The following is a 14,915-nucleotide window of genomic DNA, read 5'->3' on the forward strand; positions in this document are numbered from 1 at the left end:
GGACGAGACAGAAGTTGACTGTCAATGAGTGGCTGCTATTTCTATATTCATGGGTTAAAGTTCTCAGTCGCCAGTTGGATTCCAAAGAGTCGGCATGTATTCCATGACCGATAGGCTACTAGTGTTTTTAAAGGAAAGGTTAGAAGAAGAAAAAAGTCCTTATGCACACCTACGAGGGACAGGTGCGTCGGATAAATTAACTGGAATAGTAGGAGAAAGACCGGAATCCTTGTCTTCACTTTCAGACCTTCATCAGGCATGAAGGTCTGCCCGACCGAAATGTTGCTATTATGCTTCAATACAATTCTGTAAGGGAAGACGTGTTAAAGGAAAGGTTTAAAACTAATTTAGATAACTGTATGGCTAAATTGTTAATGAAACACAGCGCTAGTGTGCTCCTTTCATCCAGTTTCACAAATTGCAGATTACGACTAGGCCTAACAACATTTTTGTGAGATTTTGTGTTGCATTGGCTTAATCCATGGAAATGCTATTATGCTATTTTATTTGGAACATATTGACATAAAAACACATTTGTGTCAATATTTTCTCACCAAAATGTTGAGAATTTAGGTAAAGGGGATGCCAGAAATTGCTGAAAGAGGTACTGAAATAAAAAACGTTGACACTTTGACAACGCATACTTTGTGACACTGTATTCAAACAACATCTGGAAGGCCTTATACACAATTAACAACTGGGCATCATTTCACCCCCTAACAATTATAACTTAAAACTGTTACATCCACCATTTCCAACCTGGTGTCCCTCTTTTGGGCATGTCATTGTAGGTGAATTTTGTTTAAAAAAATAGCAAATCTACAAGCTCACTATGTTGTGACAAGCTTGTAGATCGGCCATTGAATGAATACAAGTTTATTATTATCATGAATACAGGTGTGCCATGGTCTGATGGGAACAAAAAAGTACAAAGCCACACATTTGTTTTAAATTTAAGAACAGACTGCAGAAGGATCACAAGTGTTGATAGAATAGCGTTTCTCCTGCAGGTCTGGATCAGATCACAGCAGAGCAGGCCTCACAATGCACCCCATCCAGAAAGAGGAAGGCTGCCTGCAGCGCACGAGAGCAGCACGGGGCCAGGTCGAAGGACGGGGATGCGGACCATCTTCCCACAATTACACGAGGTTTGGGCAGTGGGCGCTATGACTTAGTGTTTGCGAACGCAGTGAGCACTAACTATAGAAGCTGGCCTAAACTGTCTGTGTGTCACGCTGTAACACCACCAGCCCGCCACCAGAGGGCGCAGCTGTATCACACACAAAACACACACACACAAAAACTTAACTTAAAAAAAACGTACAAGAAAAACCTTGAAAAAACCCCCCAAAAAAGGCAACAAAACACACGCACGCACACATACACACACACTAAAAAGAACTTAAAAAAACACTTTAAAATAATAATAATACAAAATAAAAAGAGAACTTAAAAAAACCTTAAAGTACGTAATTTATTCTAATTGTTGTTATTGGAATTTACGAGCTGTGTTCGCTTCCCGCGTTCGCGCGTCTTACTTGTAATAATAAATACATATTTTTTCCTCGTGCTATATGACGGCCTCAACGCCAGTCGTTCTGGGGGCTTGGACCAAAATGGTGGGTGATCTAAAGGTCAGAAGTCAGAACATGAAAGTTGTTCGGCATGAGGAGACTCATATGCGTATCAAAATTTTATTTCTGACGGTCAAATGGTTCATGCTGAGCTATTCCTGTTCAAAGTTTGCATTTTCAATTGAGTGCTGTAGTGCCACCCCTTGGCCAATGGTTGTGGGCTTCGTGTCTTCACTGTTTGTCAGAGCCCTCTACCATATTACCAATGTTTGCGAAAACCAACTGCACCGGTTAAGCCAGAACTGCAATATTTGGAAGTAGAAGAAGAAGTACTTCAGGCTTGGTCCCTTAAAAATAAGAAAAGAAAGTGTCAATAACCAATCTACAAGCTCCAGCTTGCTCTCTCACAGCAATCTCACAACCAGGCAGAAGTCCTCCCTCGGCAACGACTTCCGAAAGGCCTGCCCTGTCACAGGGCTCTATACTAAGCCCTGTCTTTTTTCCCTCTACAGTACTCCATATAATATCTCTTGAAATGACAACAGCCTATCTACAAAGTCATTGTGAGCTTGTAGAGCTGCTATTTCTGCCAAATGTTCACCCCAGAAACGGGACGCTCAGGTAAATGTAATAAAACTCACTCAGCGCCTTGATCGCCTTTTGACGCCTCCTGGTCCAAACGGATTCTACTTTGGGGTCAAAACTAGCTTGATTTGTGCTTCATTTCTCTAAACAATATGATCCCCGGGTTACAAAATGTACATTTTGGTTGAATTAAATGACATTTGTGGCCCAAATGTGATGAGGTGGTGTGGTAATACTGTAGTGCCACCCCTTGGCCAATGGTTGTGGGCGTCGTGTCTTCACTGTTTGTCATAGCCCTCTACCATACCAAATTTTGCGAAAACCAACTGCACCAGTTAAGCCAGAACTGCAATATTTGGAAGAATAAGAAGTAGAAGTTCAAGTACTTCAGGCTTGGTCTATTACAAAATAAGAAAAGAAAGTGGCAATAACCAATCTACAAGCTCATTAAAGCAAAACATTTTAACTCAAATCTTTAATTCTGGTGGTCCCTGGAACAAAATATGTTGAGATGGCATCCAAATACATCGCAGCGATAGTTAATTACAGACATAGACAGCAGGTTACTTCTAATTATCTCTCCCCCGACTCATAATTAATATAATTATTTTTATTTTGGTGCTATGAAGTTCGCAACAAGAGGCTATGTTACTCTTCTGGCCAAGACCATAGGTGCAGGTGACCTTGATCTGGTGCCAGTGGAGGAGAACATCAAACGTGTCCACAGACTTGCCATGGCGGTGGTCGACTTCTGCTGGATGCCCACCGATGTGGATGATGTTAAGAAGGCGGCTTCCCTTTCAACCTTTCCATACTGCATCTGCTTTGAAAGTATAAATAATGACATATTGGATTGGGAATTGGAAAAATGTTTTGAAATTACACTCTAAACTATAACAACATGGTAAACAAGTCTGTCATCCCACTAGATAAAGGAGGTGCCATGGTGCAGTGCTGTAACGCACGCTGCAGAGGGTCCTGGTTCCACCTCTCGTGTGTGGGACTGCCCAGCGTGCCGAAGGGGGACTGGTTCTGCAGCACCATTTGCACAAATAATGGCGGATACATTTATTGTATCTGCCATCATCAAGGAGGTGGGGAAATGGTACAGTGTGCCAAGGGGGAGAGCTGCCTCAGATACGAATGGTATCATGTCGACTGCCTGCTTCAACAGCAATGCCCTCTCACAGATGGTAAACATGGCATTTGCCGTATGCTTTGATGGCAGAAATAATTTATAGTGAGATTTTAACAAACTACATAAAAATGTTATGCACTTAGCTGATGTCTTTGCTTTCTAGACGAGTGGTTCTGTTCGGAGGCATGTGCCTCTGGACCTAAGGCAGAAGACTACCTGCGGAACTATTCGAAGGCCTTAATGTGGGAGGGGCTGTCCCACATGGTCAGACGTGACTGTGTCCGTGAAGGAGATGGACCAGCAATCATGGATTGCTGGAAGATTGACCTGGTCCATTTCTGGAACAAAAAACACAATAAATATTTCGAATTTGGACACAGGATGCTGACTGGTTTGTGCTGTCCAAGTTACCCATACCCGAAATGACCATTAATATAGGCTACTCTTTATGCTAGTCAAGAAACTTACCCATATTTCTATTGACAGGGGTAGCAGGCCATCTTCCCGAGGCACAAAGGAATGACCTAATTTGGAACCGGGTGGCAAACCTCCAGGGAAAACCTGGCGGGAATGTTCCCTTGGACCTTGTGAATGAATTCTTGAATGGGGAATTCAAAGGTATGTGGAACATATTTTATTAATATTAAATCAAAAACATCAGCACAGAAATGTAAAGCAAAACATTCTCTCTAATTAACAACTTATTCTTTCTTGAAGACATGCTCCGACGATCTAAGGGCCAATACACCCCCAAACAAATAGACAGATGTGCACAAATGTCTGGTGCCTTTGGAAAAGAATTGGCAAAGATCATGACATCTTCCCAACTAGGGCACTACAGCACCACCGCCAGACATTCAGCCATGTCGGCGCATGTAGTGAAGGATGTGGCCACATTTGTCGAGGAGTTCTCTGGTGATGGGCTCTTTGAGCATCAGCCAGGAAGAAGCCACCACGGCTTTGAGGACTTCACCTACAGTTCCAAAATAAAGGAACCAATTGAAGTGGGGGAAAAAATGAAGCAATTCTGCGTCGATATAGACAAGTGGGATATGATTCTGCGGCGTAGAAGAGGTAAGACCATGACATTGCACTTACACATGGTGAGCATCACAGACCACACAGCATCCTTTCCTATTGCTTGCTTGAGTGACTGTCTCCCTGTCCATGGAGTCCAGGAAGAAGTAGTCCAGGATATACTTTCTCAAACATGATGTTTTCCCTTTTTCTATGTAATCGAACATGCTGCTGTCTATGTATTTTTTGGACAGTGAACTGGGATACACATACATCAAAGCCTTTCCTGGCTTGCTATCCCTTGCACCTCTGCCCACCTCCTGCCAATAAATGAGGATGTTTGATGCTGGTCCCCAATGCACTATATGCCGAACATCATTCACCTCGACCCCTAAGCCAAATGCCACTGTTGCGATAACACAACGGATTGTGCTGTTGGCCCCAGTGAAATCTGCCAATATTTCTTTTTGGGTCTTGATGTCAGTCTGGCCATGGTACATGTCAACAGTGCATCCGGTCTCACACCAAGCATCTGCATTGAGCTCTGTCATCATTTCGCCATATACCTCTGTGACCTCTTTTATTGTCCTGTAGGAAAAAGTGAACAATATATTGAATTTTCTTACAGGTTATTTATTTGTATTCATCCATCATTTATCTGGAGCCTCAAATGTGTTATAAATAAGTTTCAGCACTAGGATAGACTTGTTGAATAGTTGCACATGAATGATGCATTATTAACTTCATTCACTAACCTGCAGTACACAATGGTTTTTTCTGCACTTGTTTTTGATTCCCTAAGATTTTCAAGAAGCCAGGCAACCACCCGTGTGAAGGACTTCGATGTGCATTTTTCCACTGATAAGTGGATGTTTGGCCTGAAAAATGTAAGTACAGGAATTGGTATTGACAGTTGTCACCAACAAAAAAAGAATAATAATAAATACATGATATATATTTCCCTTTTCCTTTTAGCTTGACTCATCAATGCTACCCTCTTCTCCACTGGGGTTGCCACCCCCATCCTACCAACAATGCCACCCACCTCTCCACTGCCACGCCACATCTTTATGCCATTTATGGGGGTTAGAGACACTTGGCACAGTGCCTAATCTCCCTGGGGAAGAAGGTGGCAGCCTCTACGCGGCCTTCCCCACAAGTAGCAAGAGTTCGTGCAAGACCTTCTTGTGAAACTAATGTCACCACACAATCGTCAAGCTGGCAGGCAAACACGCTGCTACCCTCTGTCTATTAACCCATGGCTGGTGGCATCTAGAGGCAGGAGTGGGAGACGGCTGACACACATCCATCGCTACATCTGGGACTCAGGAAATGGCATAAAAAGGGCCTTCCATAAGTTCCATGCCAGAAATGGACACTGCTGTACCACCGCCATAGATGGTATGGATGTTTTGTTATTGTGGTAAGAAATCACTATTTGCCAATGGTATCGTGGTATTGAGTGATACCTCAAAAAGAGTTGTTATATAAAAACAATATATAATAATAATAATCGTTCTACTACTACTACTACTAAGGGGCACGTGGCGCAGCGGCCTGGCGAGCGGCCTGCTCACTCATGCATTGAAGGAAGCATGAGCTCAGTTCGGGCCTCTCCCTATGATTGACAGAGGGAGAGTAGTGCCCAGGGTGAAAAATGGGTTCTAAAATCCTGGAATAAAAAAATCATAATAATCGCAGTTATGAATTTGATATTGCGGTATGCCTTACACAACCGCAGTATTGCGGTTATTGCTGCCGCTGCAGCCATCACAATCCACCTTACCATAATGACCACCTGCCCCGTATCACCTTAGTCTGCCTCTTTGACAAAGGCCCATAGACGAGAGCATGGAAAGAACTGAGTCTCTGTCATTATTATTGTTCTCAGTGTTATATTGCCTAACGGCAGATTGTTTAAAGTACTGACAACTGTTATTGATACTTAAGGGAATGTAACATACCGATCTGGAACAACGGCAACAATCTTCACGGTCACTGGCGGATCTAAACGTAATCTTTCCAATATTTCTTTCACCATCTCCACGGTGGCAGTGGCAGTCAACATAAGGACTGGTGCATTTACTACACTCCTTAGTTTGGGGACTTTTAAATAGTCCTCTCTGAAAGATTTACCCCTGAAATGTGAAATATAAATTAGTATACATTTTGCTTTATAGACTGAACTGAACAATACTATACCCAAATAATTGGCTGTTATCAACTTACCATGTTGTGAGGCAGTGGACTTCATCAAAGACAAGCAGACAAATGTCTTTTTGAATAGATGCCACCCAATCAATCCAACGGTCTTCCAAAACCATTTCAGGAGAGGTGAATATTAATTGACACTCTCCATTTTGGATGCCTTTAGGTAGAAAACATGTACAGTGCTGTAGTGTACACAGTTTTGCACAAATACAATTACAGTAAAGATGTGAATTCCATTCTGTAAATGTAGCCTACCATTTTTGGTTGCCTGTTTTGGTAACAGTGTTGCCAATTAGATAGGCCAATGTGAAAAACAAATAAGGCTCCCGGATAAAAACAAATGAATAGGCCTGGCCATATATATATTTTGATATAATAATGTTTTTTATTTAATTCATTTTGTCAGTATGTCAGAAGTGATACTCACGCTTGAGAGTGTCCTTGTCTGCGTCCTTGATGATGGCCCCAGCAGTGACTCCATGTTGTTCCCATTGATGGACTTGGTCCATCATTAGGGATTTTAGGGGGCTTATTACAAGCACATAGTGCTTTTTATCTGGTTCTTTCTGAGTTATAATATAATATGTATTTCAGCACAGTACAATGTCTATTCTACATGCATGTGTTCTGCAGATATGCAGGCAATAAATATCTATGACCAACACTGAACCAAATTGCTGATTTAAATGGGTTGCTCAGATGTAAAACATGAATAAAATGAATTGTCACAAAAAAGTCTATTCTAATAATTATACAGATGCATGGTATAGTGTGTGCTAATGTCATTATTGGTTTGTTTTTTACTCTGTCTTAGTATGTATTCAACATTTACCTTGTCCATCAGTCCTCCAAAGAGACCAAAACAGGCTGATTTACCAAAGCCTGTTGATAACATGGCAAATACGTTCTGTTGGTCTAACAGGGCTAACAGCACTATTTTTTGTTCCTCTTTCAGGGGGAAAGGGAAAACAATATCATCTATTAACTGTGAATGTGACATCTTGTCCCTTCCGAAATATGTCAGGAATAGAAAGAGGGTGTGTTGGTGGGTGCGTGACATCAGTTATAGTCTGACATCGGCGCAACCACAGGTGTTATGACTTATTATTATGTCACATGGTTGATACAGGCATTTCCACCGTTAGTTTTCTTTTTTTTATTAGTAGGCCTATTCTATTTGCAAACAGTAGATGGCGATACTGCGTGTGCACCAGGTGTACACACGCAGGTAAGACACCCAAAGAAGAGGCCGACGCAGCGCGCCGCCCCGTCACGCACGGCCTTCTATTAAACAAGCTCTCTCCCTCACGTCTTGTTTTACGGCCCGTCGCAGAATTCCAAAATGGCGGCTCGGAATATCACTTGTGGAATATTTTGGACAGAAAGTAGCTCATAACATGTCTACGGGGGATTTTTATGAAAAACAAGCTTTGCAGATCGAAAGAGAAAAATTCAAGCTTGGACTACAGCTGCAATGTTGGTGAGTTTAACGTCGTTTGAGACCAGCAGATCACAAACGCAAAATGATGAGTGGGGAGTCAATGGAGGGTATTGCAACTCTAGATTCATCCCATTGTAAAAAAATCTAGAGTTGCAAATTGCGGCTATGTAAAGTATATTATTTCACCCAAACTATTGTCCCTTTCTTTAGTTCTGAAGGTGCTACAAACCCCACAATCATGTCACATAATCATATTTCATCGCACTATCATAATATGTCAACCTTTAGCCCCAGGGACAATAGTTTGGGTGAAATAATATACTTTACAGTGAGCTGTGATAGCTATTAGTTAACTTTTTTTCCCTATTCACCTGCCATGTCTCGCCTTAATTGTTAACTGTTAATTGTTTAATTGTTTAGGGAACATAGAATTACAGTATACACATACATGTGCTCGTCATCCTTACATTGTGGCGTCCCTTTGCTTTTTTATATTTTTTTTAGGACAGACAAATTATACATCACCAACATTCAATTCAACAATAAAGCACGTACGATTTAATGTATGTTTAATCATCTTTAAGCTCATTGCACTTTCTCAAGTAGTTTCTACTGTTGTTTCAGGCCCCACAGAAGGCGGTGAGATGCATGGTGCCCGGCTGCAGGGGAGGCCGTTACACCAGGCTGCGGGACCACATCGTGGGGACCCACAAGATTAGGAATGAGGTAGAGCGGAAGCTCTACCTCTCCTTCTCCCAGGGCCATTGGTCCATCGACGAAGAGCCTTGCCCGGCTGCTGGCTGCCGGTTCCAGGGGAAGAAGCTTCCCCGCCACATAAGGGAGGTCCACGGCAAGGACCTCGGGGCCGGCAGCCAGCAGCCGGTGGTGAGGAGCCTCCTGTGGGAGGCAGGCTGGGTCAGCCTCAAGGCCAGACTGGCCGAGGAGCGGGCCAAGCTCCCACAGGAGGCTCTGGTCACCAGGGCGGACCTGGATGACCTCCCCACCCCTGAGCCTGAGGAGGAGGAGGAGGAGCCAACGGTCCCCAGGGGGAGAGAGAGGGAGCACTCCCGTGCACTCCCCTCCGCCAGCGGCAACAGTACCATCCCACTGCCCTCCTCCCCCACACTTTCCCCCCGAGGCTGTGGCGAGTGTCGGGGTCTGGAGAGGAAGGCGGCCGTCCTCACAGCACAACTCTGGGACGCGAGGAGGCAGCTGAAGGTGACGTACGGGCACCTCAATCACGCCCTAAACCAGAAGGCCAAATACAAGGCTATGGCCCGAGAGAGAGTGGTACGTCTGTCTGCCTGTCTGTCTGTCTGTCCAATTGACTGTTTCCTATGTCATTTACCAACGTCTGTTCTTCCTACAGGATGAGCGCGACCCACGCCCCGCCCCCGCGACCCCCCCCGGCAGTTATGCAGGGAAGGGGAAGGGGAGAGCCCTTCCCCGTCCCTGCATAACTGAGAGAGCCCCTGCCAAAGGTCCCGATGCCCCTGAGGTATTTCAACTACTCTGAACTATGTTTGACATAACGCCGTCCAGTTGTAACTAGGATGTATCCAATTGTCTGGATGTCCAACTGACACTGATTTTGTTTAATCTTGCCAGGTCGCTGACCCTAGGGCGTCAGGCACCTCCAGCCTCCAGCCTCCAGCCTCCGCCAAGCGGAGGAGACTGACGCCCAGGGAGCAGTTTGCCCTGGCCCTCCCTGGGTTACAGGTCCAGGAGGGCATGGAGGAGCACTTCCCACCTGAGGAACCTGAGGTATTTCAACTATTAGAAACTATGTTTCGTGACTATCCGATTGCCACAAGGGCTACCTGTTATACTCACCTGTGAAGGAAACCTGTGGGGAAAAAAAGCCCTAAGCTGAAGTCCTATGCTAGTACTTACCTCGCAGAGTCCCTGACTAAAACCTAGATCTCTCTCTACAGCCGAGCCCTGAGGAGGACATAGTCCCACTCACAGTGGAGACAGTGACCCCATCCCTGACCCCATCCCTGGCCCCATCCCTGGAACCATCCCTGGAATGTGACATCGCGGAGGTCGTGGTGGAAGAGGCGACCCCGAGAGCTCTTGTAAGCACCTAAAAAGAGGCCACCGGCATGTTCTTTGTCACTCTATTATCTCATATGTGTGGTCAAAATAAATGGCACAGAAGTTGGTTTCCATTTGTTCTTGTTACTATGTATTTGACAGGTGCCAGTTATAAGACCTCTTGAGGCTTGCCTCAATCTGGGGACGGGCCGTGGGAACACCATGCGGTACTTGAAGTTTCCGCCCAGCATCAGTAAGTATGCCAAATGGACTACTATTTGCAATGTGACATTACATAGAATACTGTTTGAGCTTGCTGCACCAGGCAACACTGTTAACATGTGATGTGATTTTTACAGACCACTACCTGGAGGACTTCCAGGCCACTGCCCTGGGCCTGGACACGACCAAGGCCGCGAAGAGGCCGGAGCCGGACACGGACAGCTCAAGTGAGGAAGGAGAGGAGGAAGGTGGAGAGGGAGAGGGGCCGGGGCCGTCGAGCCAGAAGGGAGAGGAGGAAGGTGGAGAGGGAGAGGGGCCGGGGCCGTCGAGCCAGATAGGAGAGGAGGAAGGTGGAGAGGGAGAGGGGCTGGACACCTCCAGTGACGAGGAGCAGGAGCACAACAATTTCTGTCTCTGTCTGTATTGCATTGTTACTTCTTAAAGAAATAAACTCATACAGTATTAGCCCCAGTGAGGTTGGGGAATGTATTTTTCAATGTATTGTTACTTCTTAAACAAATAAACTCAAAGTTTTCCCCCAGTGAGTCATACAGTTTTCTGTAACTGATTTCAACTGCCAAAAACCAGGATTGAACCAGGGACCTTTAGATCCTTCAGTCTGACGCTCTACCAACTGAGCTATTTCTGCTTGTAAGTGTCACATCCAGAATGTATTTTTCAATTTATTGCTACTTCTTAAACAAATAAATTCATACAGTTTTCCACCCAGTGAGATCAGCCTGGGAGTCATACTGTTTTCTGTACCTCATTTCAACTGCCGAAAGACAGGTTTGAACCAGAGACCTTTAGATCTTCTGTCTAAAGCCAAATTCCAATACCGCAACTTTCACACTCGCTCACTCCCCTCGCGTCCTCCACTCGCTCCTCGGCTCCGCCCCCAGCGAGGAGGAGTGGAGGAGGAGAGGATTCGATGCGAGGACAGAGTGGTGGAGACGGTGGAGTGGATTTGCCTCTAGAATCGGAATGTACTCCGCTGTCATTTCAAAGCGACGGCACATTCCGCGATCACTTATGACGTGAATCAATTCAATTCAATTCAAAGGGCTTTATTGGCATGGGAAAACATACGTTTACATTGCCAAAGCAAAAGTGGTGGAACAATACAGTCAGTGTCACACAGCTGGATCACTGGAACTCTGAACCCAGAGCCGTACAGTCTACAGAATAGACAATTCATTTTTGTGCATGTATTAAACCGAGGCCAATATGTCACTGTGTATGTATTGGTAACATGTGCAACAAGGCTATTTATTCCTGAAATAGTGAATAAGCGCCAGGATGCGCACACTTTTATATTATATGATTGTGAATGTGAAGGGAATTCCTGACCTGCCCGCAGCCCGCGTTCCTTTTTGCTCGTATAAATACAACCCCCCCCCCTCCTCGGACAGTCCCTCCTCCGACGGTTTTTGCAAATAAAGGACACTATAACAGGAATTATAGGTAGTCTCTCTGATTTACATATTCAGTTCAGTCCACATATAAATAAATACATTTTTGTCACCGTCATTCATAGCAGTCTGTGCATTCAGGCATGCACAGAGAGAAATTAACTATAGCTTTTGAGGTGCGCACAATATAGCCTACTTTTATTATGCTTATATCACACAACGCAATAAAGCCAGTGGCTTGTTGTGGTCCTTTCACTTTCACATAGGCTATAGGCTACTGTATCATTCTGAAGCTCTATTAATTCAGCGAAAATGTGTCTCTTCAACAAACGGCAAAGCTTTTTAGTTTAATGTGTGTGCGTGTGTGCGTGCATTTGTGTGTTGGGTCAGCGACAGCGTCTCATCAGCCGCAGCGGCCGGCAGCTACTGGATGGGGGGTGGGGGGTGCATAGTATCGGGTTTCAAGCAGTGTTTTCTGTGCCACATGTGGAGGAGGCGGACTTATGTCACTGGAGAAGGAAAAAAACATGTACACGAGATCAACCTGAGAGTCATACAGTTTTCTGTACCTCATTTCAACTGCCGAAACCCAGGTTTGAACCAGGGACCTTTAGATACTCAGTGTAACGCTCTACCAACTGAGCTATTTCAGCTTGTAAGTGTCACATCCAGAATGTATTTTTCAGTTACTTCTTAAACAAATAAACTCATATAGTATTACCCCCAGTGAGATCAACCTGAGAGTCATACAGTTTTCTGTACCTCATTTCAACTGCCTAAACCCAGTTTTGAACCAGGGACCTTTAGATCTTCAGTCTAACGCTCTATCAACTGAGCTATTTCGAGTTGTAAGTGTCACATCCAGAATGTATTTTTCAATTTATTGTTGGTTCTTAAACAAATAAACTCATACAGTTTTCCCCCAGTGAGATCAGCCTGGGAGTCATACGGTTTTCTGTACCTCATTTGACCTGCCGAAAATCGAGATTGAACCAGGGACCTAGAGATCTTCAGTCAATACTCTGCCAACTGAGCTATTTCGGCTTCAAAGTGTCACATCCAGAATGTATTTTTCAATTGATTGTTACTTCTTAAACAAATATACTCATACAGCATTTCGCCCAGTGAAATCAGCCTAAGAGTCACAGGGTACCTCATTTGAACTGCAGTAACCCAGATTTGAACCAGGGACCTTTAGATCTTCAGTCTAACACTCTACCAACTGAGCTATTTCGGCTTGTAAGTGTCACATCCAGAATGTATTTTTCAATGGTTTGTTAGTTCTTAAACAAATAAACTCATACGGTTTTCTGTACCTCATTTGACCTGCTGAAAACCGGTTCCATTTGTACACTGTCAAAGTTACTAACTTAATACTATCAACATCTATCTATTATATAGACCCTCTACAACAGTGGTTCCCAAACCTTTTCTTGTCAAGGACCCCCAAATGTACACTTTATTAGCCTGTATTTCCCCCAGTGAGATCAGCCTGAGAGTCATAGGGTTTTCTGTACCTCATTTGAACTACCGAGACCCAGCTTTGAACCAGGGACCTTTAGATCTTCAGTCTAACGCTCTACCAAGTGAGCTATTTCGGCTTGTAAGTGTTGCATCGAGAATGTATTTTTCAATTGATTGTTTGTTCTTAAACAAATAAACTCATACAGTATTTCCCCCCATGAGATCAACCTGAGATTCATACGGTTTTCTGTACCTCATTTGAACTGCCGAAACCCATGTTAAAAACAGGGACCTTTAGATCTTCAGTCTAACGCTCTACCAACTGAGCTATTTCGGCTTGTAAGTGTCACATCCAGAATGTATTTTTCAATGCATTGTTACTTCTTAAACAAATAAACTCATACAGTATTAGCCCCAGTGAGATCAACCTGAGAGTCATACGGTGTTCTGTACCTCATTTCAATTGCCGAAACGCAGGTTTGAACCAGGGACCTTTAGATCTTCAGTCTAACGCTCTACCAACTGAGCTATTTCGGCTTGTAAGTGTTACATCCAGAATGTATTTTTCAATTGATTTTTTGTTTCTTAAACAAATAAACTCATACAGTATTATCCCCAGTGAGATCAACCTGAGAGTCACACGGTTTTCTGTACCTCACTTCAACTGCCGAAACCCTGGTTTGAACCAGGGACCTTTAGATATTCAGTCTAACGCTCTACCAAGTGAGCTATTTCGGCTTGTAAGTGTTGCATCAAGAATGTATTTTTCAATTGATTGTTTGTTCTTAAACAAATAAACTCATATAGTATTTCCCCCCATGAGATCAACCTGAGATTCATACGGTTTTCTGTACCTCATTTGAACTGCCGAAACCCAGGTTAAAAACAGGGACCTTTAGATCTTCAGTCTAACGCTCTACCAACTGAGCTATTTCGGCTTGTAAGTGTCACATCCAGAATGTATTTTTCAATGCATTGTTACTTCTTAAACAAATAAACTCATACAGTATTAGCCCCAGTGAGATCAACCTGAGAGTCATACGGTTTTCTGTACCTCATTACAATTGCCGAAACACAGGTTTGAACCAGGGACCTTTAGATCTTCAGTCTAACGCTCTACCAACTGAGCTATTTCGGCTTGGAAGTGTCACATCCAGAATGTATTTTTCAATGTATTGTTACTTCTTAAACAAATAAACTCAGGCAGTATTACCCCCAGTGAGATCAACCTGAGAGTCATACGGTTTGCTGTACTCATTTCAACTGCCGAAACCTAGGTTTGAACCAGGGACCTTTAGATCTTCAGTGTAACGCTCTACAAACTGAGCTATTTCAGCTTGTAAGTGTCACATCCGGAATGTATTTTTCAATCAATTTATTGTTACTTCTTAAACATAAACTCAAAGTTTTCCCCCAGTGAGTCATACAGTTTTCTGTAACTGATTTCAACTGCCAAAAACCAGGATTGAACCAGGGACCTTTAGATCCTTCAGTCTGACGCTCTACCAACTGAGCTATTTCTGCTTGTAAGTGTCTCATCCAGAATGTATTTTTCAATTTATTGTTACTTCTTAAACAAATAAATTCATACAGTTTTCCCCCCAGTGAGATCAGCCTGGGGGTCATACTGTTTTCTGTACCTCATTTCAACTGCCAAAACACAGGTTTGAACCAGAGACCTTTAGATCTTCAGTCTAACACTCTATCAACTGAGCTATTTCGGCTTGTAAGTGTTACATCCAGAATGTATTTTTCAATTGATTTTTTGTTTCTTAAACAAATAAACTCATACAGTATTATCCCCAGTGAGATCA

The 14,915-nt window shown here is 43.6% G+C and overlaps 1 protein-coding gene across 1 annotated transcript; it reads left to right on the forward strand.

The window, feature by feature from the left end:
* Window positions 1–7,860: 7,860 nt before the first annotated feature.
* On the forward strand, window positions 7,861–10,667 carry LOC306916338 (uncharacterized protein; the record flags this gene model as incomplete). The annotated part of the gene is made up of 7 exons (XM_079494172.1): window positions 7,861–8,005; window positions 8,591–9,256; window positions 9,336–9,464; window positions 9,575–9,730; window positions 9,901–10,044; window positions 10,166–10,256; window positions 10,363–10,667. The coding sequence occupies exons 1-7, from the start codon at window positions 8,000–8,002 to the stop codon at window positions 10,665–10,667; spliced, it is 1,497 nt and encodes a 498-aa protein (XP_079350298.1). The 5' UTR covers window positions 7,861–7,999.
* Between the last annotated feature and the right edge of the window lie 4,248 nt (window positions 10,668–14,915).

This window comes from Electrona antarctica (assembly GCF_951216825.1).
Source record: "Electrona antarctica genome assembly, chromosome: 23".
NCBI classification, from domain to species: domain Eukaryota; kingdom Metazoa; phylum Chordata; class Actinopteri; order Myctophiformes; family Myctophidae; genus Electrona; species Electrona antarctica.